This window comes from Harpia harpyja, chromosome 6 (assembly GCF_026419915.1).
Source record: "Harpia harpyja isolate bHarHar1 chromosome 6, bHarHar1 primary haplotype, whole genome shotgun sequence".
NCBI classification, from domain to species: Eukaryota; Metazoa; Chordata; class Aves; order Accipitriformes; family Accipitridae; genus Harpia; species Harpia harpyja.
The window spans coordinates 45620589-45647412 of record NC_068945.1 but is presented as its reverse complement, the minus strand read 5'-3'; the positions used below and the strand labels follow the sequence as shown (position 1 = coordinate 45647412).

At 38.1% G+C, this 26824-nt stretch overlaps 2 protein-coding genes across 9 annotated transcripts in view; both read left to right on the top strand.

Moving 5' to 3' along the window:
* AASS (aminoadipate-semialdehyde synthase) overlaps positions 1-26824 on the top strand; it is a 512915-nt gene that overhangs the window by 240498 nt on the left and 245593 nt on the right. The gene's annotated exons all lie outside the window — the stretch shown is intronic.
* Positions 1-26824, top strand: part of CADPS2 (calcium dependent secretion activator 2) — a 333579-nt gene that overhangs the window by 136746 nt on the left and 170009 nt on the right. For all 8 annotated transcript variants that reach the window (XM_052790487.1, XM_052790486.1, XM_052790483.1 and 5 more), the window contains exons 4-6: positions 7123-7203; positions 11837-12073; positions 16179-16300. In XM_052790487.1, coding sequence (XP_052646447.1) covers positions 7123-7203; positions 11837-12073; positions 16179-16300 — 440 coding nt within the window. The remainder of the gene's footprint in view (positions 1-7122; positions 7204-11836; positions 12074-16178; positions 16301-26824) is intronic.

The window sequence follows — 26824 nt, the reverse complement described above, 5'->3', positions numbered from 1 at the left end:
TACCTCACGTGGGCATCCACAAATAACCTGTCAGCTCAGCAAGCCCCAGACTTGGTTACATGTGGCAAACAGTGGCTATAAAGAAAAAATGACCGTTACTGTCGCACAGAGTGAAAAGACTTTGAATTTTTTATTGCAGAAAGAAGAGCAAGTCCTGAAATATGTGTACTGTCAATTTAGTCATTAAATGTTGTCGTGGTTTAACCCCAGCCAGCAACTAAACACCACGCAGCCACTCACTCACTCCCCCCCACCCAGTGGGATGGGGGAGAAAATCGGGAAAAGAAGCAAAACCTGTGGGTTGAGATAAGAACGGTTTAATAGAACAGAAAAGAAGAAACTAATAATGATAATGATAACACTAATAAAATGACAACAGCAATAATGAAAGGATTGGAATGTACAAATGATGCGCAGTGCAATTGCTCACCACCCGCCGACCGACACCCAGCCAGTCCCCGAGCGGCGAATCCCTGCCCCCCACTCCCCCGTTCCTATACTGGATGGGACGTCACATGGTATGGAATACACCGTTGGCCAGTTTGGGTCAGGTGCCCTGGCTGTGTCCTGTGCCAACTTCTTGTGCCCCTCCAGCTTTCTCACTGGCTGGGCGTGAGAAGCTGAAAAAATCCTTGACATTAGCCTAAACACTACTGAGCAGCAACTGAAAACATCAGTGTTATCAACATTCTTCGCTCTGAACTCAAAACATAGCACTGTACCAGCTACTAGGAAGACAGTTAACTCTATCCCAGCTGAAACCAGGACAAATGTAGATAAATTTATATCGCTGTGGGCACGTAAATGTAATTTCACATTGATGTTACTGTGAATTAGAAAGCTGCAGGAGAAGCTAACTGAACATTAATAAAATAGTCACTTAGAGGAACTACCAGTTAGTTTGGTCACTTGTGAATGTAAAGAATCATAGAATTATAGAATGGTTTGGGTTGGAAGGGACCTTACAGATCATCTAGTTCCAACCCCCCTGCCATGGGCAGGGACACCTTCTGCTAGACCAGGTTGCTCATCCTGCCGTCCAACCTGGCCTTGGACACTTCCAGGGATGGGGCATCCACAGCTTCCCTGGGCAACCTGTTCCAGTGCCTCACCACCCTCACAGTCAAGAATCCTTACATCTAATCTTACATCTTAGATGGCCTTACATCTAATCTAAATCTACCCTCTTTCAGTTTAAAGCCATTACCCCTTCTCCTATCAAGAACAGTAACTTGCAGCAGGTCAGTACTTGTCCATACTCAAACTGGTCTTGTTTCTTAGGCATAGGGTATCTGAGTTACTTTCTATGTAGAGGAATGCAAATAAGTGCCATGGGCTTTAGTGCAGTACCTCTTGGCAGCATTAGTACCTTTTTTACCTTAAGTTGCTCTTGCACATTAACCAGATTTTTTTGCCAGTGTACCATTTTTCTTTTGCACCAAAATACACACATATGTTACAATCTTCTAAGTAATTTTTTTAAAGTTATTATTTAAAGTATTTAAAGTTATTATTTAAGTATGAATCACAAAGTATACAGTCGTTTCCAACCTGTTAAAATATGGAAACATTCATTCATTCAGATGTATTTCTGTTCTGTGCTGTTTAGGCACACGAATTAAACAGTTTGTCAAGCAAGATATCATGCTGTTGATCCGAACAGTGATTTTTAACTCTGATAAGCTTACAGTCTTTCTTAAATGAGCAAATAATCTGAGGAGCGTAGACTCCATGCATACTCAAGACAGAGAGCAGCACGACCTGAAGATGAGTCTAAATGCTGAATCTGATTTAGTCTCTGGTAGTGGCTGTTTGTAGCCTGACTGCTGCAAAGTTGATTTTTCGAAGGTTCATAATTTGGCCAGAGTTGAGCTGATTTTCACAGATGGGGCCCTGCTAAATTTCAGATCCTTACTTCAAAGCAAGATGGTGCTAGAGCTCTTTGACAAGATGGTCACCATTTTTCTTATTATGGATAAAGCAGTGTATTGTCTTCCCTGAACTCTTCAGAAGGAATGGAGTATTTTGGTTGAAATTCTTAAAGCAGAAATTTGGAGTAGAAAACTTAAGTCTGTCTTTTAGAAGTTGACACTTACATATAAGCAACTTAAAACATCCTCTCATAAGAACTGTTGGGCAACTTGCATATTGAGGATGTTCCCGCTCCATCTCTACTAATAAAGAAGTTTGTAATAAAAATGATTGCCCTTTTCAGAGTGAGAAAAAATAAAGGCAAATTCAAGCACTAATGAATAAAAACATTTCCGAATGAATAGCTTGATGCCTAATGGTGGCAGGTTTATTTTAGAAAGCTGTTTTTATATAACATCATTGGGAAAAAAAAAGATGATGAGCTACAACTTTTTTTTTTTTTTTTTTTTTTTTTTTAGAAAAGGTAGCTTCTTATTCACAGAATCATAGAATGAATCATAGAATCATAGGATGGTTTGGGTTGGAAGGGACCTTACAGATCATCTAGTTCCAAGTCTCCTGCCACGGGCAGGGACATCTTCCACTAGACCAGGTTGCTCAAAGCCCCATCCAGCCTGACCTTGGACACTTCCAGGGATGGGGCATCCACAGCCTCTCTGGGCAACCTGTGCGAGTGCCTCACCACCCTCACAGTGAAGAACTTCTTCCTGACATCTAATCTAAATCTACCCTCTTTCAGTTTAAAGCCGTTACCCCTTGTCCTATCACTACATGCCCTTGTAAAAAGTCCCTCTCTGACTTTCTTGTAGGGCCCCTTTAGGTACTGGAAGGCTGCTGTAAGGTGTCCCCGGAGCCTTCTCTTCTCCAGGCTGAACAATCCAGCTCTCTCAGCCTGTCTTCATAGGAGAGGTGCTCCAGCCCCCTGATCATCTTCGTGGCCCTTCTCTGGACCCGCTCAAGCAGGTCCATGTCTTTCTTATGTTGGGGGCCTTCATCCAAGCGTAGTCATTCATAACTGATTTTTCCGAAGAAGCTTTTAAAATCCAAATAATCATCTTTACAAAAAGAAAGGGCACAAGTGATGCAGCTGTCTTATTCATGCTCCTGCTCAGTTGGAATTTTTCCTACTGAATTAACTAGCCCTTAAAAGGGGAGTCAGTGTCTTTGCCTAGGTTTTACAAGTTTTGGGGGCCAGATATAGGGGAAACATTGGTTTGTTTGGTCAGGACTTCTAATATATTTTATACTGAAAAACAGGTCTCTGCTGTCTGCAGAGTCTTCTGTAGTGAGGGCCCCTGCTGCTAAAATATTGACTAATTGGTTATGTGACGTTTAAGCGACGTGAGGAGCATCTCTAGTGTTGGTGCAGTGTCGTGGTTTAACCCCAGCCAGCAACTAAGCACCACGCAGCCGCTCACTCACTCCCCCCCACCCAGAGGGATGGGGGAGAGAATCGGGAAAAAAAGAGTAAAACTCATGGTTTGAGATAAGAACAGTTTAATAAAACAGAAAGGAACAAACTAATAATGATAATAATAACAATAATAAAATGACAATAATAATAATAATAAAAGGATTGGAATATACAAAACAAGTGATGCACAATGCAATTGCTCACCACCCGCCAACCGATGCCTCGTTAGTTCCCGAGCACCGATCCCTCCAGCCCCACTCTGCCCAGTTTATATACTGGGCATGACATCACATGGTATGGAATACTCCTTTGGCCAGTTTGTGTCAGCTGTCCTGGCTGCGTCGCCTCCCAATTTCTTGTGCCCCTCCAGCCTTCTTGCTGGCTGAGCATGAGAAGCTGAAAAATCCTTGACGTAGTCTAAACACTGCTTAGCAACAGCTGAAAACATCAGTGTGTTATCAACATTCTTCTCATACTGAACCCAAAACATAGCACTATACCAGCTACTAGGAAGACAAGTAACTCTATCCCAGCTGAAAACAAGACATGCAGTCAGTAAATAGCTATGGTGTATAATTACTAATACTGCAGAAAGCTGAAATGTTTTTATTAAATAGAATTTATATGTACCCTCTTTTAACATAATCTCTAAGGCTATAACTTTTTTTTTAAAAAAACATGCCTTCATATTTAAGGGTGGGAAGCATTATGTGATGCCATGTAAATGCCAATTATTCTTAAAAAAAAAAAAACACCCCCCCCTCCTTTGCTTGAATTTTAAGTAATTACCAATTAATGGGGGGTTTTAACCAAATTTCAGTTGCAATACTGAGAAGAATCTGAGTTGCTATTCTGCAATGTTACATTTATATTGGTTTCTGTGCATAGTGTCATATGCTTTTCTAGTTTTTATGTAACAGTTTGAAAATTACTGCAATGGTTATCATAACTGTGTATTCCACAGATGGTCTTGGGTATGGGTTTGATCCACGAATAAGGAATTAAGGAAAAGGGTACACTTAATGTTAACCCTTGTAACCGCTTCCCACCCATGCAGTGGGTTGTATCAAGTAACTTCCCTATGTAAAAAAAGTGGACACAACTCAAAAATTCCAAAAACCACTTGCATTTTCAGGATCTACTCAGCCTTACTGTTGTTGTCACTTCAGATTCAGTAGATTTATAAAGTATGATTGATTACACATTCATAATCACTGACTGCTTTGCTTGCAAAGTTGTTTTTCATGCATTTTGTTGAATTTAGAATAAAAACAAGTAGAATGACCTTGCATGGAACGTGATATCAAAGTTACTGTTTTTCTCATTGTCACTTCATTTTGCATACTGCAAAAATACTAATATCAACAACTTTACTTCTTACTAGGACAGCTGTGAATGACCTACCAGTCATTCTTACCTTGGCTCTTTTTTATAAGTAAAGCAGCATTCTTTGGTGTTTCACCTCTTCAGCTTCTTTCCATACTTTAGAAAACATCATTACATACATCCATTAACAAAACCATTAAAATATGTAAGTATTTCAGGAAGAGGACTGAAGTTTAAAAATAAATAGGGAAATCGGCACATTTTTAAATACTCAAGTACGAACAGATAATGCATAGCAATGCATAGTTAAGGAAAAAATTCTAAGATTTACAAAACCAGGTTACACCTTCATTAACTTAAATGATCATTTCATGTGTTTTTTTAAATGGAAAAATAACTGACTATCAGTCTTTAAACAAAAGCTTTTGCCTCTTCAAATGAGTTAATAATAGAGGCAGTCATTTAAGTTGTGCCTTGACACAGGAAAAAGTTTTAGTTTCGTTCTGCTGTCCCATACCCTCCTTTTTGCAGAAATCAAAATTCAGTCATCAAAATTACCTTCAAGCATGTATTCTTCAAGCAATTGCCTGTCCTGGGATATATTATTAAAATAATGTTGACCTTCTTTTAGGCCAAAAAGGGAAACAAAATTGTTTTTCATATTAGACTGACTTTCATACTGATTAAACAAAAATAATTGCAAAAATTATGTGGTTATAATACAAAGGAAAATTGAAGTTAGACATATTCATGGTGACAAGTTCAATAAGCAGTCTCTTACTCCGTTAAGAAATGGAAGAATACAAATTCGGGAATTTATTTGAAATACTGTAATTGTATTGTGAAAATCTAAAATATTTGCTTTCATCAAGAACGCTCTTGCCATTTATGCTCACAGTCAAACGAGGAGCAGATTTACAGACACATTTAGCAGGAGGACCCTTCCAGTCTGGAACATGATCCATCTTCTACTCTGTAGTTTAATCTTGAGCCTCTTTTGGGGACACCATCAGGTTTTGTTCTCTTGCTTTCTGGTAGTTTGGATCAGTTTCTGCAAGGATCTTGTGAGACGCCAGATTGCACAGGTGACAGATTGCATGTTCTGTCATCACTTCGGTACAAGCAGTGGAAAACTTTTCATCCTGTTGCTAAATGTGGTCAGATTTGCACTAAGCATTATGCTGTAATTGACCTGTAAGCACTGGATAGTGTATTTTTAATTATTCCTTTTTTAAAATTGGATTTTGAAATTAAAAAATGCCTACTTTTCGTGCGTGCTTTGGTTCAATAAGATCTAACAGATTTAGCTGAGGAGCATTGCAAAGGAGATGTGTTATGTATTTGGCCTGATGCACTGAATAGCAATCTTACTTAAAAAACACAGTTTAATGTAACAAATCATTTACCAAACTAATTAAGTGTTCTTTAGCTGAAGATCTCATTTAATTAGAGGACCAATTTTTGCCAGTTTACATCCCTAATCAATTTAAGGGTTTTTTTAGTGAAGAGCAATTCAGGTGTCCTTAAACCTTAGCCGCATACTAAATGCACTAGGGTCATATCAGCATGTTGCATCGTGTCTGTGATTAGCCCTAGGGACAGAGAGCGCCCTCCTTTGGGACTCCGTCTTTGTCCTTGCTTGGCATTTATTCAGGTAAGAAGGCAAGTTGTGCCTGATCTTTTCTGGATGCATCATTCTTCCTCCTCTTAACCAGCTGTGCAGGTCAGTGTGTTGAGGTGAAGCCCCACTTCACCTACACTCCTCCCCACCGACCTTAACAAGTGAACAGATGAAAAATTAGTTGGGGAGTCTCCTTTCTGTTGAGGACCGGCTGTTCCATTGAGGTGAAGATACATGTCCTTCCCCTTTACCTCCCTGATGGAAGTCAGATGTTTAGTCATGACTATTCCCTAGGTATGAAAATATTGGAAGCTCAAAAATTGGATATGCCTTGATGTGAGCAGTTGGTCAATGTTTGGGGAAAAGAGCTATGTGAGTGAAATAATACCATACTTAGAAGGCATAGCCATAGAGTTTTCTTTTCCTATACCTATATATTCCTATACAGGAACTCATCGCACCAAATAGCAGATTTCCTTGCAAACATTTTCTAAGGCAGTCTTGTCAGTCCAGTTTTCTTCTTCATGGAAAAATGTTTTCAGCTGCTATTTTCATAAGGAAATAATACTTCTTCTGTTTAGCCTGAGTATTAAAAACTCAAGGGAATGCTGGCTACCCTTCAGAGACCCTGACTGCCATGGGTAACTGGTGGCCATTACATTTCTTTCACCTTGATAATACTCAAAGCCATGTATTTTCTTAGTGTTTCACTGATTTTAAGACAAAAAGGATGCAATTAATTTCTATTTTGTTTTTAACTACATTACTTGCTATAAAGTTAAAATATACTGTTTCTCACAGTTAACTTTATTTTTGTTCTCTATCCAAGTTGGATAATGGAGATGAGCAAGCAGCCCAGATCAGACGTGAACTAGATGGACGACTGCAATTGGCAGAACAAATGGCAAGGGTAAGCGGTTGCTTTCATGACCAAAACCATATCTTCCTCTGAGATTGAGTGGGATGATAGGTAGCGTGTGTTTCCAGTTTCTGATTCTAAAATTAAGTAGATGATCATTTGAAAACAGTCTGACATGCATTTCTTTCTTCTCTGGCGTATCTGTGTCAACAGGGGTAGGAAGAAAGCAAAATTTGTTTTTGGAAAGGCATATGCGGTGTGATCCTACATTTTCTTCATCAGCAAGTCCAGTGGTGAAACAAAGGGTGTATTATTTGAACATTTGGGATTATGTATTTTGGAACTAAAATTAATCATCTTTTATATACACAAGTGCATTATGCCCTGCTTAGGGTATAACCATAATGTTTGTTTCTTACTACAGGTTATATGTGATATACTTTTTAAATGTATATATAATATAGCTTACATTTATAGACTAAGTCCAACTTCATAATGGTTATATTAGTATTGCAAGTAAGAAACTATGAATGAGTCTTGTAGGTCAAATTAGTGATGATTGGGTAAATTATAAATTCTTTTTGTAAATTTTAGAAAGCCAAGCCTATTTTTCTCTCCTATAGCTTGCATTTTATTTCAGTGGACAGGATTATGCCCTTCTATATTAAATATCACAGGTGGGATTGGTATTGTCCCCAGCCATATCTTAGTATATGTGGGGGAAAGACTCCTTTGTCACAGAAAGGCAATCTCAAGTCTCTTCAACCTTCTGTGAAGCCTGCGCTTATAACCCAAGTTGTCCAACAATCCTATGTTTGCTCTGTTGCCTTCTTGCCTTTAGCTCCAAAAGTTACGAAACATTGGAAGCATATATGTTATACTGTGTGTGCAGAAAAAAGTATATTATATTAATATGATATTAACTGTAAAGCAGTTAAGATTTGCTTGTTTCTTTAAAAGGAAAAAATTATCATTTAGGTCTATGAAGTTCATAAATAACAACTTGGAGGTGTAATCCTCCTAAAATGCAAAATTATGTCCATAACAGTTTCAAATTCATTTTAAAGCAAGTGAAAATTATAAGCACTATTTAAACTGTGTAAATCTTGTTCATTCTGTTTCTAATGTGTATACAGTGCACAGCTGTAGATTTTTTTAAAGAAATATTTATTTATCCATTTTTTACCCAAACCATTACTTGAAAATTCTCATGATTGCCACAGCGTCAACTGCACAATTTTGCACAGAATAAGGAACTCCATGTCCTACATGGTACATCCAAATCACAAATCAGAGTTTTCATACATCTTTTTACACTACTTAAAATGCAGCTTTTTTTGTGGTGGACTTTGAGAGCTAGTCCTAATTCTAGCAGCTGTGAGAATTATTAAGGTCATTTAAGCCTAAGCAATCAATTGCTGCAAAATATGAACTTCATTCTCAGAGCTCAAAAGCAAGGTAAAAAGCTTTTTGATACTAGATTATGTATTCTAGCATCTTTGTTGGTAAAGAAAAAGGTTTTCAGTGATTACCTGCCTGTATGAGAATTATTAAACTGCAGTCTCAAAAGATGAGCACAGCTAAAGAGAAATCTCTGCATATAGCTTTTTTGGTTGTTCTTGAGGTGTCATTCATGGTTCCTATAATACATTACTTGCTGATTTTACAAGTTGTTCATTATATATGAGAAGTTTATTTTAGCAGAAACGATAATTTAGCCTATTTAATGGAAGCAAGAACCTTAGAAATATGTTCATCTATGACAGAATAAAATCAGTGGGGAATTTGTGCATGTATTTGCCCATCTTTTAAAGTAGTTGAAGGCAAAGTATGAATGACCTAATGGGCTTTTCCACCTATCGTAACTGTTGCTATGCTTTTCTAAGGTAAACTTTTATGTGATCCTATGAAGAGACTACCCAGTGTCTTTTCTCCTTGAGAAATGCACCCTGAAAATCCATTTTAGCACTCTCAGAAGGCAGACCTAAAGGCTAGTGTGTACATCAGCCTGGTCAGTGTCATGTCTGTCCCCAGGGTCTTTGTTTCAGGTTATATTCCAGTATGTTGCAATCAGAGTTCCCAAAATTCCAGTGCTGTGCTGGGGGATGTGTTCTTCAGACGATCTGGGCTTTTCAAATCAATGTCATTACATTCCTGTGCATGTGCACTAAAAAAAATAGTGGGAAAACTCCACTATTCTTGTTGTGTCTCTAAATTATTTTAAATATTATGTGCTATAGCAATTTTTTACAAATCCACCATCTTAAAAAAGCAAATAAAAGTTGAGGGGGGGTGGGGGGGTGAAATTGGTAGCCCTCAAGAGTCTTTATGGAGGATCCTCACCCTTTTTTTGTGAAGGAGAGAAGTGGCTACAAACATTCAGCTTTTACAGAAATAAAGGCCTCCATATATTCTGATCGTGCTGTCTTAAATCATGGAAGATTATAGTCATAAGAAATATACAGCAAAAGGCATTGTAAAAAGTTTCCTCAATTTTTACATTGGGGTGGAATAAGCCTCTTAACAAGAGGAAAGATCTTTTAAAAACATAATTACAGTCTGTCTTCTCTGTTGGCATATTGTTATTTGAATGATCCTCACAGGATAAGGTACAGTTTGAAAAACACTCTAAAGTGGGGGTTTTTTTGCTAGAGCACCCTGAACCTTACCCTGTTTTTAGTTTCTTACTATAAATAACTTTTTTTTTTTCTGTTTCAATCTGTAATATACTGGCTCTGTAATGAGCCAGAACACTGGACTTGCTGCAGGTGTTTTGGGTCACAGTCAACTTGCTTGGTCTTCGTGATTGAAACAGAATCAGCTGTAAAGGTTTTAATGTCAAACATTTTATGATACTCCTTATAACAGCTAAGGAGAAAAATTGTCTGGTTTAGAAGCAAGGTGCCTACCTTTGTAGACAATACATAGGGAACAGTGTTTGTTTCTCATTTATACATAAAACATACTGTTTCGGGTTTGTGTGGTGGTTTTTTTTGGTAGCGGGGCAGGGCCCACAGGGCCGGCTCCTGTGAGAAGCTGCCAGAAGCTTCCCCGGCTCCGAGTGGGACCCGCCTCTGGCCCAGGCCGAGCCTGTCAGTGATGGCGGTAACACCTGTGGGAGAACAGAGTTAAGAGGGGGAACCTGCAGTGAGTGGGGGATTGGGATGTGAGAGGAACCCCTCTGCAGACACCAGGTCAGTGAGGAAGGAGGGGAGGAGGAGCGGGGGAGGAGGCTGATGCCCCCGCAGCCCGCGGTGAGGCGGCAGGCTGTCCCCCCCCAGCCCACGGAGGGGAGCGGGGGAGCAGGTGCCCACCTGCAGCCCGCGGGAGGGACTCGCCTTGGAGCAGTTCGTGGAGGACTGTCTCCCGCGGGAGGGACCCCACGGTGGAGCAGGGGCCGGGTGAGGAGTCCTCCCCCCGAGGAGGAAGGAGCGGCAGAGACAAGGTGTGAGGAACCGACCCCAGCCCCCATCCCCTGTTCCCCTGCGCCGCCAGGGGGAGGAGGGAGAGAGAACCGGGAGTGGGGCTGAGGCGGGAAGGAGGGAGGGCTGGGGGGAAGGTCTTCTAAGGTTTGGGTTTGCTTCTCATTATCCTACTCCGATTTGATCGGAGGTTAGTTAAATTGATTTTGTTTTTTCCCAAGCTGAGTCTGGTTTTTGGTGAATGATCCCTCCCTGTCCTTGTCTCGACCCACGAGCTTTTCGTTATTATATTTTCTCCTCCTCATCCCACGAGGCTGGGGGGCGGAAGAGTGAGCGAGCAGCTTCATGGTGCTTTGTTGCTGGCTGGGCTTAAACCATGGCACATAAATTTTAGAATAATTTACATTTTTGTTTAATCTTGAGTGACGTATTCTCCCAAGCTGCCCTGTATCTAATATCAGGAGAAACTGTGCATAAAATTGGCTCTGTACGCGTTCATATATGCATTATACATGTTTATATGTTCCCTCTGTTATAATCACAATATTTATACACTACTGTCTAACTCCTACAGAGGAAAAAAGGGATTTTTAAGTTCTAACATGTTTAAAATAATCCTATGTGTAACAATTTGGCATTAGTTTCAAAATGAATGGCCTGTTATTAAAAACAGAAATAAACAATGATAGGAATTTCATGTCATGGCTGTAGTTCATGTAGGCTTCATGTTAGAAGCATGAATGTGATTGAGTTATTTTTGGTAGCATGGGAAATGGATGAAGTAACAAAATTATTAGTGGACCATTCATTTTGTCAATTTATAAGCTACTGGAAGGTAACATTAAAGGTATATTGTCATTTGATGCGCTTGAAACGTGTATTGGAAATATCTGATGTGTACATATTCAACCTGGGTTTATGGTTAAATGATTGGGGAGAGCAAAATGATCTGTTTTTACAAATGCCCCTTTATTTTTTTAATGTGTTGAAAGAGATGTTTTGTCTGCTATATTTGAGGAATATGATGGAATTCTGAATTCAAATTACATTTCTTCTTGTCAAAATTAACTATATTTATGGGATGGGATTAGCCTCCCCATTACAGTTTTGAAGATACAAAAATAGATAGACACTGGAATTAAGACTTTTTTTTTAAATCAAATATCTCTTAACTGAGAGCAAATCAGTAAATTAACATGACATCTAATGTGGCATGATTTTTTTTTTTTTTCCTCCCTAACTTCTAAAATATATCTTCCAAGGAAAGAAAATTCCCAAAATTCGTAACAAGAGAAATGGAGAACATGTACATAGAAGAGTTGCGCTCTTCGGTGAATTTGCTGATGGCAAATTTGGAAAGTCTTCCAGTGTCTAAAGGTGGGCCAGAATTTAAACTGCAGAAGTTAAAGCGATCACAGAATTCTGCATTCTTGGACATAGGAGATGAAAATGAGGTTCAGCTGTCGAAGTCCGATGTGGTCCTCTCCTTCACATTAGAGGTAATCACATATTTCACAGAAAACTCGTTGACAGTTTAAATTACTAGAATATCTATGTCTTGATACTTTTTTGTTATTAGTCCTTCCTTGGTAACTTTAACATTTGATGTTAAAGAATTAAATTATTCTTTGTCTCTTTGATAATGAGGAGTTAGAATACAGCTATATGATGCATTTTCCTGTCGCAGCAGTAGTTGCATTTGGGCCCACACAGAAGTTGAATCTCCCCCACAAATGTAACTTTAAATGAATTCCTGTACATTAAATACCTAAGTATACTTTTGAACGTAATAATGAAACACTGTTGTTATCAGGAACTCATTCATAGAATTTCAGAAACAAGTTGTGTTTTTTCACTGAAGGCATTTAGTGAATAAACAAAAACTTTTCCTGATGGTCATGGCAAATTTTTACAAATTTCTGCATTTTACTCAAGCAGCTAGCTCATGTTTACTGAGATTATGCATGAAGTGTGGTCTATAGAGATGCAGCCCTGATCCATATAGAGCTCAACTGACTTCAAGAGGAAACCACAAATACAGTTACTTAAGCATACCTGGTGACAGCATCATAGTTCAGGTCCAATGCTGCAAATGTGCATAACAGGAAATGCTGGTCTCTCTCTCAATAATAACAGAATCAAAACATTTCCAGTGTGTATTTATTGGTTATAAGGTGCCACACTTGTGCTATGCACTTGAAGTGGCTTTAGTTTAAGACAATGGATAATGTTACAGAATAAATATTTCAATTGTTAAATGGTTTAAAACAAACAAAAATTGTTTCTCTCTTAAACAATGCCTTTTCTTCAGGGAAACCAGCATCTGCTTTTTTCATGTAATGTTGAAAATTCAACTGAATTTTTCTTTCCCATGTCATCAATATACACATAGAATTAAAAAAATGTCAAAAATGGACAGATGAAAAAGTTTAATTCCTTTGTATAGCAGAGAAATGACTTATCCCACTGTATGCAATTTTAATATTACAGCTAATAATGTAAAAACCCAACATCAACTTTCAAAGAGTATTAAGATCCATCATTCTATACAACAAAAAGTATTAGTTCATCAAGCATGTAAAACTGGAGTGCGGGCCTTAATACTGAAGTATATGAAATGATGAAGTAGTTTTAGAATTCCTGTGCTGAATCCTGTGCATCTCCATCACATGTGCTGTGTCTGCCTCAAGTGGAATACCAAGCCTGGAACGGTCCATAACTAGCAATAACAAAGAGTAGTTCTGAAGCACCTAAAAAGTACCTGAAAAAGTTTGTTAGTAATGTTTTCTGTCTTCAAGAAAGTTTGCTTTTTAGGCATGTAGGAAGAAGAAAAGCTTTCTCTGTGCCTCTAGAGAGAAATATTAAGTATATACTAAAAATGATGTGATATTTGGGGGAAGAGCATAGTAAAAGATTGAAACAATTGTGAAATAAAAAATGACAGGAGATAGAATGTCTGGTAAATTTGGAACAGTTTGCATTGTTTACAGCCCTTCCCCTCTCACACTAGAAATGTAGACTATTAGGTCTGGTGAACTTAGCTTCCCCTTGCCCCCCGTCACTGATAAAGAAGATACACAGATGTTCTGCAAGGCTAGTAATCTACAGTTCATCCTGTGCAAGGAAAAGAATTGAAGTGTTACTTTACATGTAGCAGTTTTTAGTAGGGCAAACTTTCATTTTAAACATGGTGTTAACCATGTAAGTTAAGTTTCTTGCTGGACAAGTATGTGAATACCTTACTCTTGGGAAGCTAAATCTCAGAGGATACAAGGGCAAAAGGAAACGACTGAACTGATATTCATTTAGACTGAAACATGGAAGATCAGCTATTTTTCTGTGCAGATGAGCAAATAAGAAAAGCTGATTGCATTTCCTTGGAGACAGAATACTTTATTTTTGGAAAATGTGAGGTCATACATGCACAATTTCACATTTCTTGAATAACATGTAAACATATCCATGTCGTGTCTTTTGTGGTGTAGTGACTTGTAGGGTAACCAGCAAAATCCCCACTGAGGGCTGCTGCACAAGCACGTGAACGAACAGGAAATCTATAACATGTCTGAACATTAGGACAGAGTATAAAAACTCAATGAAAGTTTCTTGGTGGGGGGGAAAGTGGCTGGGGTTCATGCTGCTGCTGCATCTTATTAAGACAGAACAAAAAAATGTTAGTAACATAATATTCTGGTGGGAATGGACCTAGATGGCTAAGATAAGAGACAACCCTGCGCATCACTGCAAGCAACACTGGCTGGTTTTGCAAGCTGGATGTTTCCTCAAATAGCCTGTTCTCAGAAATTTGTAAAATAAATAAATTAAAAAACAAAAATCAAAGTAGTAGGAGAAGACTTAATCACTTACATCCTTCAGCTGTTGGACAGTTTTAGAAACAGACAAGCAATATTTAGGAAGCTGTTTATCAGCTAATGAGCTCGTAAATCAGCTGCTGACAGTATTGTTCTTAATGAAATGCAACTTTTTTTCCATTGCTGGAATCCAGAATTGCTACCAAAGACAAATGTACTGTGCAATTAAATTGGAAACTCAAGGAAAAGAAGTTATCAACATAAAAATAAACAAACATGAAGTCTGCATTCAACAAGGACATACATTTGGCATGTGGAAAGACTGTATAGGCAGTATTAGCTAGAAGGATCTCTAGTGCAGTCTCTCAGTGATCGTTGATCACTTTGATAACTACTTGAATTCCTAGACCACAAAAGATGGAAGAGAGAGTTGATTACATCATTCTCCCTGAATTTCTGTTGTTATTTATAAAGCATAGTAGGCAGTGTTGATAATTTATGAGTAATGTAAAAATGTTCTAAATGATCAATGACTGTCATTGCACTGTAATATTGCCAAACTAGCAATTTTACAAGACATCTAACTTTTATTAAGGTTCTAGGAGTTTTAAAGTACAAAGGATTTTACAGCTAGGGGTGAAGTCTGGCTTAACATACTTGAACTGAAACAAATTGGCAAATATGCTAATAGTTTAACAGCAAAATATTTTAGTAGTTGCTTGCTGACCTAAGAAACCAATTGCCTCTAAGACCAAAACTAGTCATTACTTTTGTCACCTTTAAAACAATCAAACAAATAGTGGGTTTTGTGTATAGTTCAGTTGAGGACAGCTTCTCTGCTGATTAAATGGACTGGTTTTCCCAGTTTCTTTTCATAGGCCCAAATGGGGCTGAAAAGGAAAGCAGCTCTTCCAAAGCAAGCAGAGAAACCTGACTTTCTTCTCAAATATTCTCTGAATTAGAAATATATGAAGTTGAAAAATTCCAGTAATTTCACACTGTGACAAACTGTAAGGTTTATAAAAGGTGGAGGGCATTTGAAGTAGGGCTGCATTTGGTTCTTCTGAGCTATAACTGAGGAGCTGAAAAACTATGGGATCTACCAAGCTCAGAATTTCCCTGGTGAGGAAATTTCTCAGGGAGCAGCTGGTAGAGGTGGCTTTTCCCCTTTCTCTTCCCTCCTGTCCCCATATGCATGCTGAACCTGACTGCAAGTACTGAGCTGGGAGAAGGAAAAGAGGTAGGTAGTGGGGAAAAAAAGATTACAGCAGCTGATAGCGATGCTCTGACCTGCCTCATGCTTAGCACACCACCAAATCACTTCTGAGGCTCAAGGGTTGCAACCTCCAGTGTCACAGCACCATGATTAACCTTTCAAGGTGCGAACAAGGTAGTTACTTGTCTTGTTTACAGTCTGACTTAGTAACCTGTTTGTTCTATAAATATTTACTTATATGATTGCTTAAAAGATACATTTCCTCATGTATTAAGAATTAGAATTGTATTTAGACATTAGTCTCAAATTCAACTACTAGCATTTAAGTTATGATTGGAGTGAGGTTTTAGTCATTGTCTGAGTAGAAACAGAACAAAAATTTCAATTCCTACTATATGTGGTTGAAAGTGAAAAAGAAGGCAAAATTAAAACTAGTCTCCGTGGAGATTTGAGTGAGTGGGGTTTGCAGATTTTTTCCTTTTTTTTTTTTTTTTTACTTGCGTGGAGCTTAGTACTGCAATAGCTGTGCTATGTAATGGTTTCTAAAGGGTAAACTATTTGCTTTCTTTTCCTCAGATTGTTATAATGGAGGTACAAGGTTTAAAGTCAGTCGCTCCCAATCGAATTGTCTACTGCACCATGGAAGTGGAAGGGGGCGAGAAGCTTCAGACGGACCAAGCAGAAGCTTCGAGGCCACAGTAAGCCAAATCTGCTGTTGCTGCATCCAGCATCTCTTTCCTTCATGTCATGGGAGAACCTGACTGACTAACTTTACAGTTTTTACAATTAAGTTAGCACTAGGTTATATGAATTTTTTTCCTGGGTAGTTATCTTAAATTCTTTCTGAAAAATGAAAATACAAATAACAGTTATTTATGGTGAAGTACAAAGTGTGAGTGCTGTCCAAATGAATGCCATTGAATGCATGTGTGACAAAAAGAGCTAGAGACTGCATCCTCTGAACATACAAACCTCTAGATAGATGTTAGCCTGAGGTGATTTAATGTATTCTAGGTTAATGTGCAGGTGGCCTTGTGGAGTGTAACTTGTACAATTGGTGGAAAATCAATACTTGGTAATCAGTCTTGACAAAGCTTACTCACCTGCTGAGCCTATTTCATTTTAAATTATAGGATCCACTTCTTTCAATTAATTTTTGAGGGAGGCAGTCAGCAAACTGACTTGGAGGGGGATAACATCATGCCATCTGTAGTTGAACCAGTCAGAGAGACAGAGAGGAAGAAAATTAAGTGTGTTTTTTGGTTGATTTGTTTGACCTACACACTGACTTCAGACACTTTTCTCTCTGTTAAAATGTCATTTGGAATCTTTCATAGATAACTGTCCAGACAGCGTGTTGGGATTTTACTGGCACCACAGTGTGCCTTGTGAAAGACAATTTAAAAATTGCAGTTGTTACAGTATCTGAGAAAACACCTTCAGCAGAGTTGGGATGGTAGTTTCTATTCCATTCAGACCACAAATACGGACTTCTGTTAGGCAAAATTATAAGCACAGAGTTTTATCTGCCTCTTCTGGGCTTGGGAGGAGGAGGAGATCTAATTTGGTGGACTTTCTCCTAGTTGCAGCAAATTTCCTTGGCAAGTAAGCCAGCAGCCTACTCCAGTAATGTATTCAAACAGCTTTGCAGAACTCATAAGATAAGTAGGACAAGATGTAAAATTCACTTGTCGCAGTCCCTGGCTGTGTTCCTTTTCCAGGGCATAGGAATCTTCAGTCTTATCATTTGCATTTAGTACACAAGGAACTTCTAAAAGCAACAATAGCACAAAAGACACAGATACACGCATTGAAGCAAGGTCATAAGTGGGTATGCAACATCCCCTGTTCATTTGTGGACCTGCTGGGGCATTCTCTGGTGGCTCGGGGTCCCATGAGAGGCTTTCTCATGGACGGCACATCTCCAAGCTGTGCTTTGTCTTCAAACTCGGAGTTGCTCTCATACTGTTCCCTGCAACAAGTGCCTCCAACCTTTGCCTACTGTCACAGTCAAGGTTCCTGTTTCTTCTGATGGTGTGTCTCTCTTTTTCCTCACCCTTGAACTTGTTAGCTTCTGTTTTAAGTCCTCAGTTAACCTCTGATGTCATTGGTATGGGTCTTCAAATCTCCCTAAATCACCTAGAATACACAAATTCTTGAATCTTGGGCACAGTTACTCTCCTTGCAGAAAACAGTCTGTAGATTTAAGGGTTTTGTTTCTCTCTAGCTATTTCCAGATGTGGTGAACAAAACATGGTAGGGATGGTTCATGGTCAATTCATGGTTTACTTACTGCATACTGAGGGCTGCAGATTAAGGTAAAGTTTGTAAAACTAATCAGTAGGTGTATGTTATGTATAGATACATCTGGTAAAAGTTAAGAACAGATTAGTTGATTTTCCTACCTGTCAAAGTAGAAACTTTGTAAAAAGGAAGTTCCAGAACAGATGGAGTCAATATGAGAATAATTGGAGTATTTCTAGGAAAAGGGGTAATGTTAGGACCTGCTCTGAGCTTGTAAATTCATATAGTGGATTTCAGGCTCAATAGGTATGAGTTGACTGAATATGGGAGAAAGACAGGTTATGGGCTATTCCATATAAGTGATGACGTATGAACCAAATTCATATGGATTTGTATGGAAAAAATTACATATCTTTAGAAAGATTGAGAGATGCCCTGAACTGTACACTGGAAGAACAGGAATGGGAGTTACTGGTGCTGTTGACCTGCTGTCCTACAAAACAGTGTAACGTGAAGGGACACATCTGGTAGAGCTCTAAAATCTATCTAGTTCTTTTGCTCTTCTGAGTTGCACTGTTTTCCATTTCCGGCAAGAGTAATTATGAGACATTGGCATACAGTATGATTATGAGCATATAGAGACGTGTAGTTTATGAGCATATATAGAGATGTAGTTTGAGGCAACGGAGGAGGACATTAAATTAGACAAGCATGAAATTAGCAAATTATGGGCAAACAGCAAAGAAGATGGAGGAAGCTGCCTATGGAATGGGAGATCCTTTATTCCACAGTTTAATTTTTCTGTTAAAGCCAAATCAGGTTTTCCTGACAGTAGCAATACTGCTTTTTTTTGGTTGGTGACAGAGGAAACTAACAGGGCTTGACAGAGTTTCATCAGAGAATTGCACTGGTGGAAGAAAGCCTAGGAAATACTCTTATAGTCAGGGAGGAGTCCCCAAGTTTCAGAAGACTTAAGATGTCTCTCTTTTTCTCTCTCCTATCCAGCCTGTGTCCAGTCCTTCTAAGATATTTCTTACTTTTATGACCAACACATCCTTTGCCCCATGCAGTCATCTGACTGCTCTTGCCCCCCTGCTTCTTCCAGCACTCATCACTGTTCTTGGATAGAGACCTGCAGGGGTGGTGGGGAGGGTCAGTCACTGGGTGAAGGGTTGGATGTTCTCCTGCAAAGAGGAAGTATGGGACGAGGTGAAAACAGAAGTGGCTTTCTGCTCCCATTCGTGTTAGTAATGGTACTACTGCTGGGAAGAGAGATGCCTCCTTTCCCCCTCAGTCCTTTGGCAGCAATGGGCAAAGTCATTTAAGTAGAGGCCAGTGACCAGCTGGGCAAGCACAGCCAGTCCATCTCTGATACAGAAAAAACAAGCTGTCAGCTGCCCTAGGCTACTGCTTACTTTGCCTGCTGCTGGAGCTGGCTCCTTACTGGGATAATTTTCAGTACTGTCATTCTGATATGAAGGAAAATAATCAGTGAGGCTGGAGGAGAAAACACAAAACTCATTGCAAAAAAAAAAAAAAAAAAAGAATCAAGAACTGTAGTTCAGCTCAACTCTTCAAATCACTAGCAGTAACATATTTGCACTGACAAATCCCTGATAAATGAGAACATAACTTCAAATTTTATATAGGACTTGCAGCTAGAAAAGGGTAGCAAAGCTCTCATACTAAGCATAGAGTGAGACAGTGATGAAAAGTGAATGATTACCACCAGCCTGCATGGGAGACTGCTGGCAAGAGCTCCAAATCATGTGCTTGTCACACACATCTTTTGTAGTTGGTTTATCATTTTGAACTGGTAGCTACATTTGTGAAAAGAAGCTGTATAAAGAATTATTTATGCCTGGTTTTTTCATCTGTGAAACATCAGTGTATGCAGTGCAATGCTACTACTCAGTCAGAAGTTTCAAAGCTTTGACAGTGAAAAGGAGAAAACGAGATACTCAGACGAATGCTTCAAAATGGAGTGCAAGCCAGTGTGACCTTAGAGTGGAGATTAATGGAAAGCATGAGTCAAGTGGAGACTTAATTCAGGATTTATCCACTATTCCAAAATGCTGAATATTTTCTCAATTACTTTTATGAATATGTATTTAGGTATTCCTCTGAATCCCTGAATGCCACCTTAAGAGTAATAAAGAAGCTAGAAACAATGTTCTTTCTTAAAGGGGAGAGACCTAATTAGAGTTCCAGAGAGGAGAGCACAGTTTTTATCAGTAAGAAGTATTTTCTGGTTTCTTAATGCTTTTAACCCTATCTGCTTTCTCCCTCTGTGACTAATAATTCAGTGAGTTTATATTGAAGTGCTTCACTTTCTTCTTTAACAAGCTAAATAAAATACTGTTTATATGTATGTTACTGAGTAGCTAATGGTCATTCTAAAATGCAAATGCTATAGAATAACATAGTTTGAGCTGAAGTCTTGGACAATTTTGCAAACAGATCAGTTATACAGCTTCACATGCAAACCCTATAAAATTTTTATTACTGCCTGTGAAATGTTTCTTCATTCCTTCCAACTGTTTCCTGCCTTTTAGCCCTGCTGAAAATCCCTCCAACATAGCCTGTGACCTTTTCTGCCAGAGATCAGTAAGCAGAGCCTTCAGAGGACCCCTTCAGTTCTATGAAGCTTTGCATAACTTTGTTGCTGCGACACTGCAGGGGGTCATCTTGCAAAATCCAGTGCTAATTTCTTTTTTCAAATGTTACTGATGTGGCTTAGTTTTTAGTCTTGTGGAGTCTGGTATCCACATGTTTTCTTATCATTGCTTTTTATTCATTCTGAATATTAAATAGCGTGGTTTCATGAAAGTGTCATCTTTTGGATATGTATAATCATGCCTAAAGATAAAAGATGGAAATATGCTATCTTTTGTCACTACAAGTGACGTTCTGTTGTCACATATTTATGCAATAGAAAAAGATGATATCTTGCATGATGAGAAAATTTTAGTGGAGCCAGGGTATTCTGCATGTAAACTAGACAAGTGAGGTGATCATATTTTGCTGTCAGTGATTGCATAACCTTATAAAAAGGGCTATTACATATTAGAAGTATGCAAAGAATGCATGATTAAATATCTGACCAGAAGAGGCAAGGAACCTCGATCAAGACTGCACAAATAAAGTAAATGCTGCTCACGTTATTTTTATGCGATATTCTACCATCGTTAAATCCATAAAGTATTTGAAGTATGAGTACTTGTGGATACATAATTAAAGATTACTTAGCAAAATCTTTATAGAACAGTTTAAAAAAAAAAAAAGAAAAAAAAGGCTTAATTTCTAAAATTTAGAACTTCCTTAAACGACATGGTCGCTCATGAAAAAAATAATGCTTTTTTAATAGAATGTTTTTGAGGATATGGCCTAAGATGACTTTTCTGAAGGGGAAAAAGGATAGACAACATTTATAATCTGTGACAATCATGTTCCAAGCATCAACTAGTTTATTTCTTCATCATAGTCCCTGCAACTTTCTAATTTTTATTTTTGATTAAGGGAAACAATTAGATGATCATACCTACAACTGTCACCTAACTTGCGGTTGCATGACACAGATGTACAGTATGTAAGGAAAGAGAAGGCACACCTACTCTTTTTCTTTTTTTTTTCCACCTGCTGCTGATCTGTGTCTGATACATCTGCATAAATGAGATTAATTTTGGTCAGTAATACTTTAATTTTACTGTTAGTTTTCAGTAATCATTCCTTATATTGTTTAAATGTGTAGGAATCCATGTTATTGCTCTTGCAAAGGAGAAAAAGTAGAATGAAAATGTTGTCCCTGCCTCATATTGTTTCAAGTCTTAAGTATAAAACTAGATTAAACATAGGAAGAAACGAGGGACAGAAACAGAAGTGTTTGCTGATCAGATAGACAGTAATCAAACTAGTCTGTTGCTGGCAAGCTGACCAACTCTACTTAGGATGTGGGTTTTTTTCTGTTGTTTGCCTGGGTGTTTTTTTGTTGAAATGAGCATATTTGCACATGGGATTTTTACAGATGGATAATGAGATTGCAGTTTCATAGTGGCTGATCTGACCGTGCTTAGCTTGTTGTTTGTATGCTTCCTATTATATCTTCTGAGGATAAATTCTCATTAGGATTCAGCTTCTTGAACAGAGTCTTTTACTTGATGGATTTCACCTGTTCTTTTGACTACTACCTCTGGAAGTTTTTTACTTACAGACAAGTGCTGTGAAATCCAGCGTTGATCTTGGAGGATAACAAAGTAGGGTTGTTCTGCCTACTTTTGGCATCCAGACTTACTTTCTTTAAAACATAAATACATTTTATGCAACTTTTGCAGAAGTGAGATTGTATGTTAGAGAACCTTTGTATATTATTGGTAAGATCATTTCAAAGGCTAAAACCTGAGAGACATAATTATGTTGATGTGAACAATGTTGAAAACTTGGTGAAGGTGAGCATGATCCTTTAATAACTATATTGGAATTTTAGGGAAGCTGGTGGGGTAAGGATCATGACAGGAAACAAAGTGTCTCTGCTTTCAGAAAGTAGGTTTGATTGAGTTGCATAATGATTATTATCATTTGCTCAAAGATTCATCTTTGTATCTTTAAAGGATAAATTACATAATGGCTTTAATCTTGTCATACGTCAGTAAGTCTTTATTTTTATGGATTGTTGTGACTGGAGCAATTCACAAAACAGGGTGGAAGACACTACCTTTCAAACAATTGGATGCTATGACCAAATACCATATGTGTCGGTCTAGTATCCAGCTGTGAAGAGGAAAAAAGAAATTGCCAGTAGGAAATTACCTGATGTTTTCTTGGTTCTGCAAAGGAAAAGATGGGGAAGAAAAAAATACACATTTATCCTAGCCTGTGTTCTGGATTAATGATGGAAGAGTTTCACAAAACGGATATGGATTCAGCTGAAAATTTACATTACAATTTTATTCAGTTATTCTTGATGCCTGATCAATTGCTTGCTTCTTTAAACAAAGGAAATAATACCTAATCAGCTCAAATATAAAGAGCAATATGATATCCACAAGAAAAAGATATGGGATTTCTAAAATAAGTAAGTTTCTATGCTATGTTCTGCCATTGATTACTATTTTATATTGTCTAAGAGATTTTTTTACCTCTTATTGCAGAGAAATATGAGTTACGTGCAGGCTCTTAATATTAAAAGAAATTTGAAACTTGACTGGATAATAACCTGAGCAACCTGATTTTAACTGGCCTTGCTCTGAGCGGGGTTTGAACTAGATGACCTCCAGAGGTTCCTTCCAGCATAAATTTTACGGTGATTCTATGATTAACTCCCAAAATATTCTCTCCTAAGTCTATCTACCCAAGGGACTTGTGAAAACCACTGCTGTTAGAAGGGAATATTCACTCGTCAGATCAAGACAAGTGTGGCATGGAAGAAATTGGGATGAGAGGAGGAAGGAAATAATTAAAGTTGGTTGTAATCTCTAGTTAGCAATAAACATAATCCTTCTGCCACCAGCGCATACCTTTTTTTTTTATTTTCTTCACCTTAATCTTTTTGATTGTTCTGGCTAAATCCTGATTGTTCTCCTTGCTCCTGTGTGCTCAGCATGTTAATAATTGACTGAAAGCAACCAGGATTTCTGCCCTGGTGTGATGTTTGTACTTCTGAAGACTGCAGCTTTGGTGCACTGCCTTGTGCTACAGTGCTTAGACCCTAGGCAGAAAGCTGGTGGGATGAGGGCTTTATGATGAATAGGTTCTCTGTTCAGAGTTGGGATATTAGCCCTCCTTAGCTAGTGTTATGGCTGCAAGGAATAGCTGTTTTGGGGTGACTGTCGTCTTTTAAAATGTATAATGACATTACATGTCTCTTGCAAGACTAATAGCAGTTTTATTGCATGGTGCATTTTGGAAACCTTGGGGCTTGAAGGTGCATGTCCCACTGTTATCCGTTTCACTATAACAGTCAGAGCTTGGAGAAGGACAGCTTACACACCGCTGAATGTACATGATATATCTGTTTCCATTCTCATTCCCACCTGATCCACAGTAAATGTGACTAATATTTTACAGACAGACACAAGAGTTCTCTAACATTGTGCTAAAGCATCTATAGATGTGTGATCCAGCTTCAAACTGGAAGGAATTTGGCTATGAATAGTGTGCTGTTGAGCCAAAGCCAATTAAATCGTGCTTAGAAGAAAAATGTTTTGGATCAGGCTAAGCCTCATACTAATAGAGCTACCTGGTCTCTGGCTGTGTCAAAGTAAAGGCAAAGGCAGCCTGTAAAGTATCACGTAGAGGGACGATGGTCTGTCAAAAAGAAGATGAGGCTGGGAAGGATTACCTCAAATTTTACCTGCAGTCTCCTTCTGGAATACTCTGGTAGAGTGGATCTGAAATTTGTCATTCAAAGCCTCATCTTTGAAAAATGTAATTATTATTTGTGAGCAATAGTTGACGTGAAAACAATTCCTTTGGATTTCTTTTCAATTTTCATATGATCAGAATGTCCCATTTTACATTTTCAAAATATACTGTTCCTGTATCTTGGTTTGAAGAGATCTTTCAAAAATTTGCTTATATTTGTTGTAAACAATATAATATAAGTACATTCAAAATAATTGTTAAACAGTTGACTAGATACAGTGTTTGAATTGGAACAAATTTTAATGGTTTTATTTAGTTTTGGTTTGTTGGTTTGGGTGAAGAGAAAGGTTGAGGAAAAGGATTTAAAAGAAAGAAGTTTTTGCTTTTGAGTCCTATTCAGGCTAAGAATACTTTGTACATCTCAAATGCTCATGACACTCAGAAAACTGTTTTTCACTGCACCATGGGCAGGCTTTTCTTTGCTGTCACTGTGTTAGTATGTGCATTGATCCTCAGAGGTGTCAAGAGGTCCAGTACTTTTAGAATACAGAATAGTCCACTGAACAGATGGAGAAAAATAATTTATAGATCTTGAAATTTCTTAATAACTACGTAGCATAGAAGGTATGAGTCTACAGGTTCATGTGCCTACTTGAAAGCAATACCAGCAGGTTGAGAGTAGGAGGACAGCAGAAACAAAGGCAGAATAATGCGGACAGCTGATAAGAACAGTAGGAGTCAGAAAGAAGAGTAAAAGTGGTTTCAGGATAAAAGAGAAGTGGTGTGATGCCAGATGAAATACTGAAATTTTCTGATGTGATTCCTGGGTCTTCCCTGATAGACTGTGCAGGCTCAGATAGGTCAGTCTATTCTGTGATTTGTTTTCCCACATCTTTAGACTGAGATAACGACATTTATCTGCTTCATCAAAGTACTGTCAGTTTATCAACATTTGTACAACATTTTGAAGGTTTAAAGGGTCACACAAATATTAAACACTATGAAATAAATAGGATTTGCAACTTTTAACAATGTTGTGATGGATTCATAATTATCTTTTTCACAGCAAAAGTGAAGTAAATATGCATATAGAAATTTTGAGAGAATAAATGACTATGTCTTGGCTTTGTGTCCATTACCAGCCCCTAGCTGGGTTTGAAACTCAGTGGGAAACAGGAGTTAATGCCTCTTATGAATTCTTCATACAATATATAGCAATGGTTTCCAGCACCTGGCAGTGTGTCAGTCTTGTTACATACCCTTGAAAATCTTCACCCTGACTTGTCTTGGTTGCCTGTATTGAAAGTGAGATGGGAAAACAAGACTAAGTAATAATTCATTCGTACTGTTTTATGTTTGTGATGACAATACTTGTCATAATAGCATTCTGTAGTGTTAGACTGCACCTTTCTCATTTTCAGCGTAGAAAGCCTAAATGGGTGGTTCTAGTTAGTTGCTTATTATGCATTGAACCCCTCTTCTGGTTTTCCGTTCTGGTTTGTATTAGACACTCCTTTATTTTAAAGGAAAACTATTCACAGTTTTTTCTTTTTTTTTTTTACAAATAATGTTTATGTTTAAAAAGAAATACATGATTGTGTCTAGCTCATTATTAGCTCTGTGATAAATGGTTAGTAATTTTGAGCTCTGTTAATACTTTTATTTAAAACAGTTTTACCAAAAGCAAACCCTGAAAAAACCACCATATGATCGGATTATTCTTTTCTTCCTTTCATATCAGTCTAGCTGTGTAAAGGGGCTTTACAATATAGCACATCCATCAAAACACGCTATCCTTGCTGTTGCCAAAATAAGGATCCAATCTGGAGCTTTCAGTTCTTCAGAGCAGAGTTCCGACAAGGCATTGCCAATGTTTTGTAACAACCACCTTAAAAGCCTTTAACTTTGCTGCTGAATCCACAGAAAAAACCCCAACATTCACTCTTGCTGAGTGACTACACTATAGTGACTCAATGCATTCAGAAATTGAATGCCAGGCTACTTAGTGTATGCAGCTACAGGTGCTGAACACCCAACTTTTCTACAAGGGAAGTGCTGAAGAGATGGCTTGTTAGTCTGCATTTCAAACCACTAGTGTGCCAAGCCAAAAGTTCCCATACAGATGGAAATAAATGAAACATGGTAAAAGAAAAGAAAAAAGTAAGGGATAGTAGTGTAGACCTTGCTTAGGTGGAATCAAAGGTGACACTTAAAGACAATTGTATGACTTTCCATCCTTATACCAAAATTTCCCTTTTCTTGTGTACTCTGTACTTCTTCCTACTGTCATCCATCTCTGTAGAACAAATTATCTTTCTCATATCTATATTTTGTAATTTTAGGAGGATTTTGGTGGGAACCTCAGGGTTAAAACCATTACTATTGTAATGCTCCTTCACTAGCTGACAGCCCTGAAAGTATTTATGCAAAGTATCAGTATTTCTGCAGTAGGCATTATAAAACAATGAGTCTGTAGTTCTCAGCAAGATTTCTTCATAAAATAGTGGAATCACAGTAACACAGGGAAGAACAGAGCCAAGACACATAAAAGAATATATGAAGTTAGTGATGAAAGGCCAAGATGCTTGGCCAAGCTCATGGTTTAGTTTGCCTGAGCA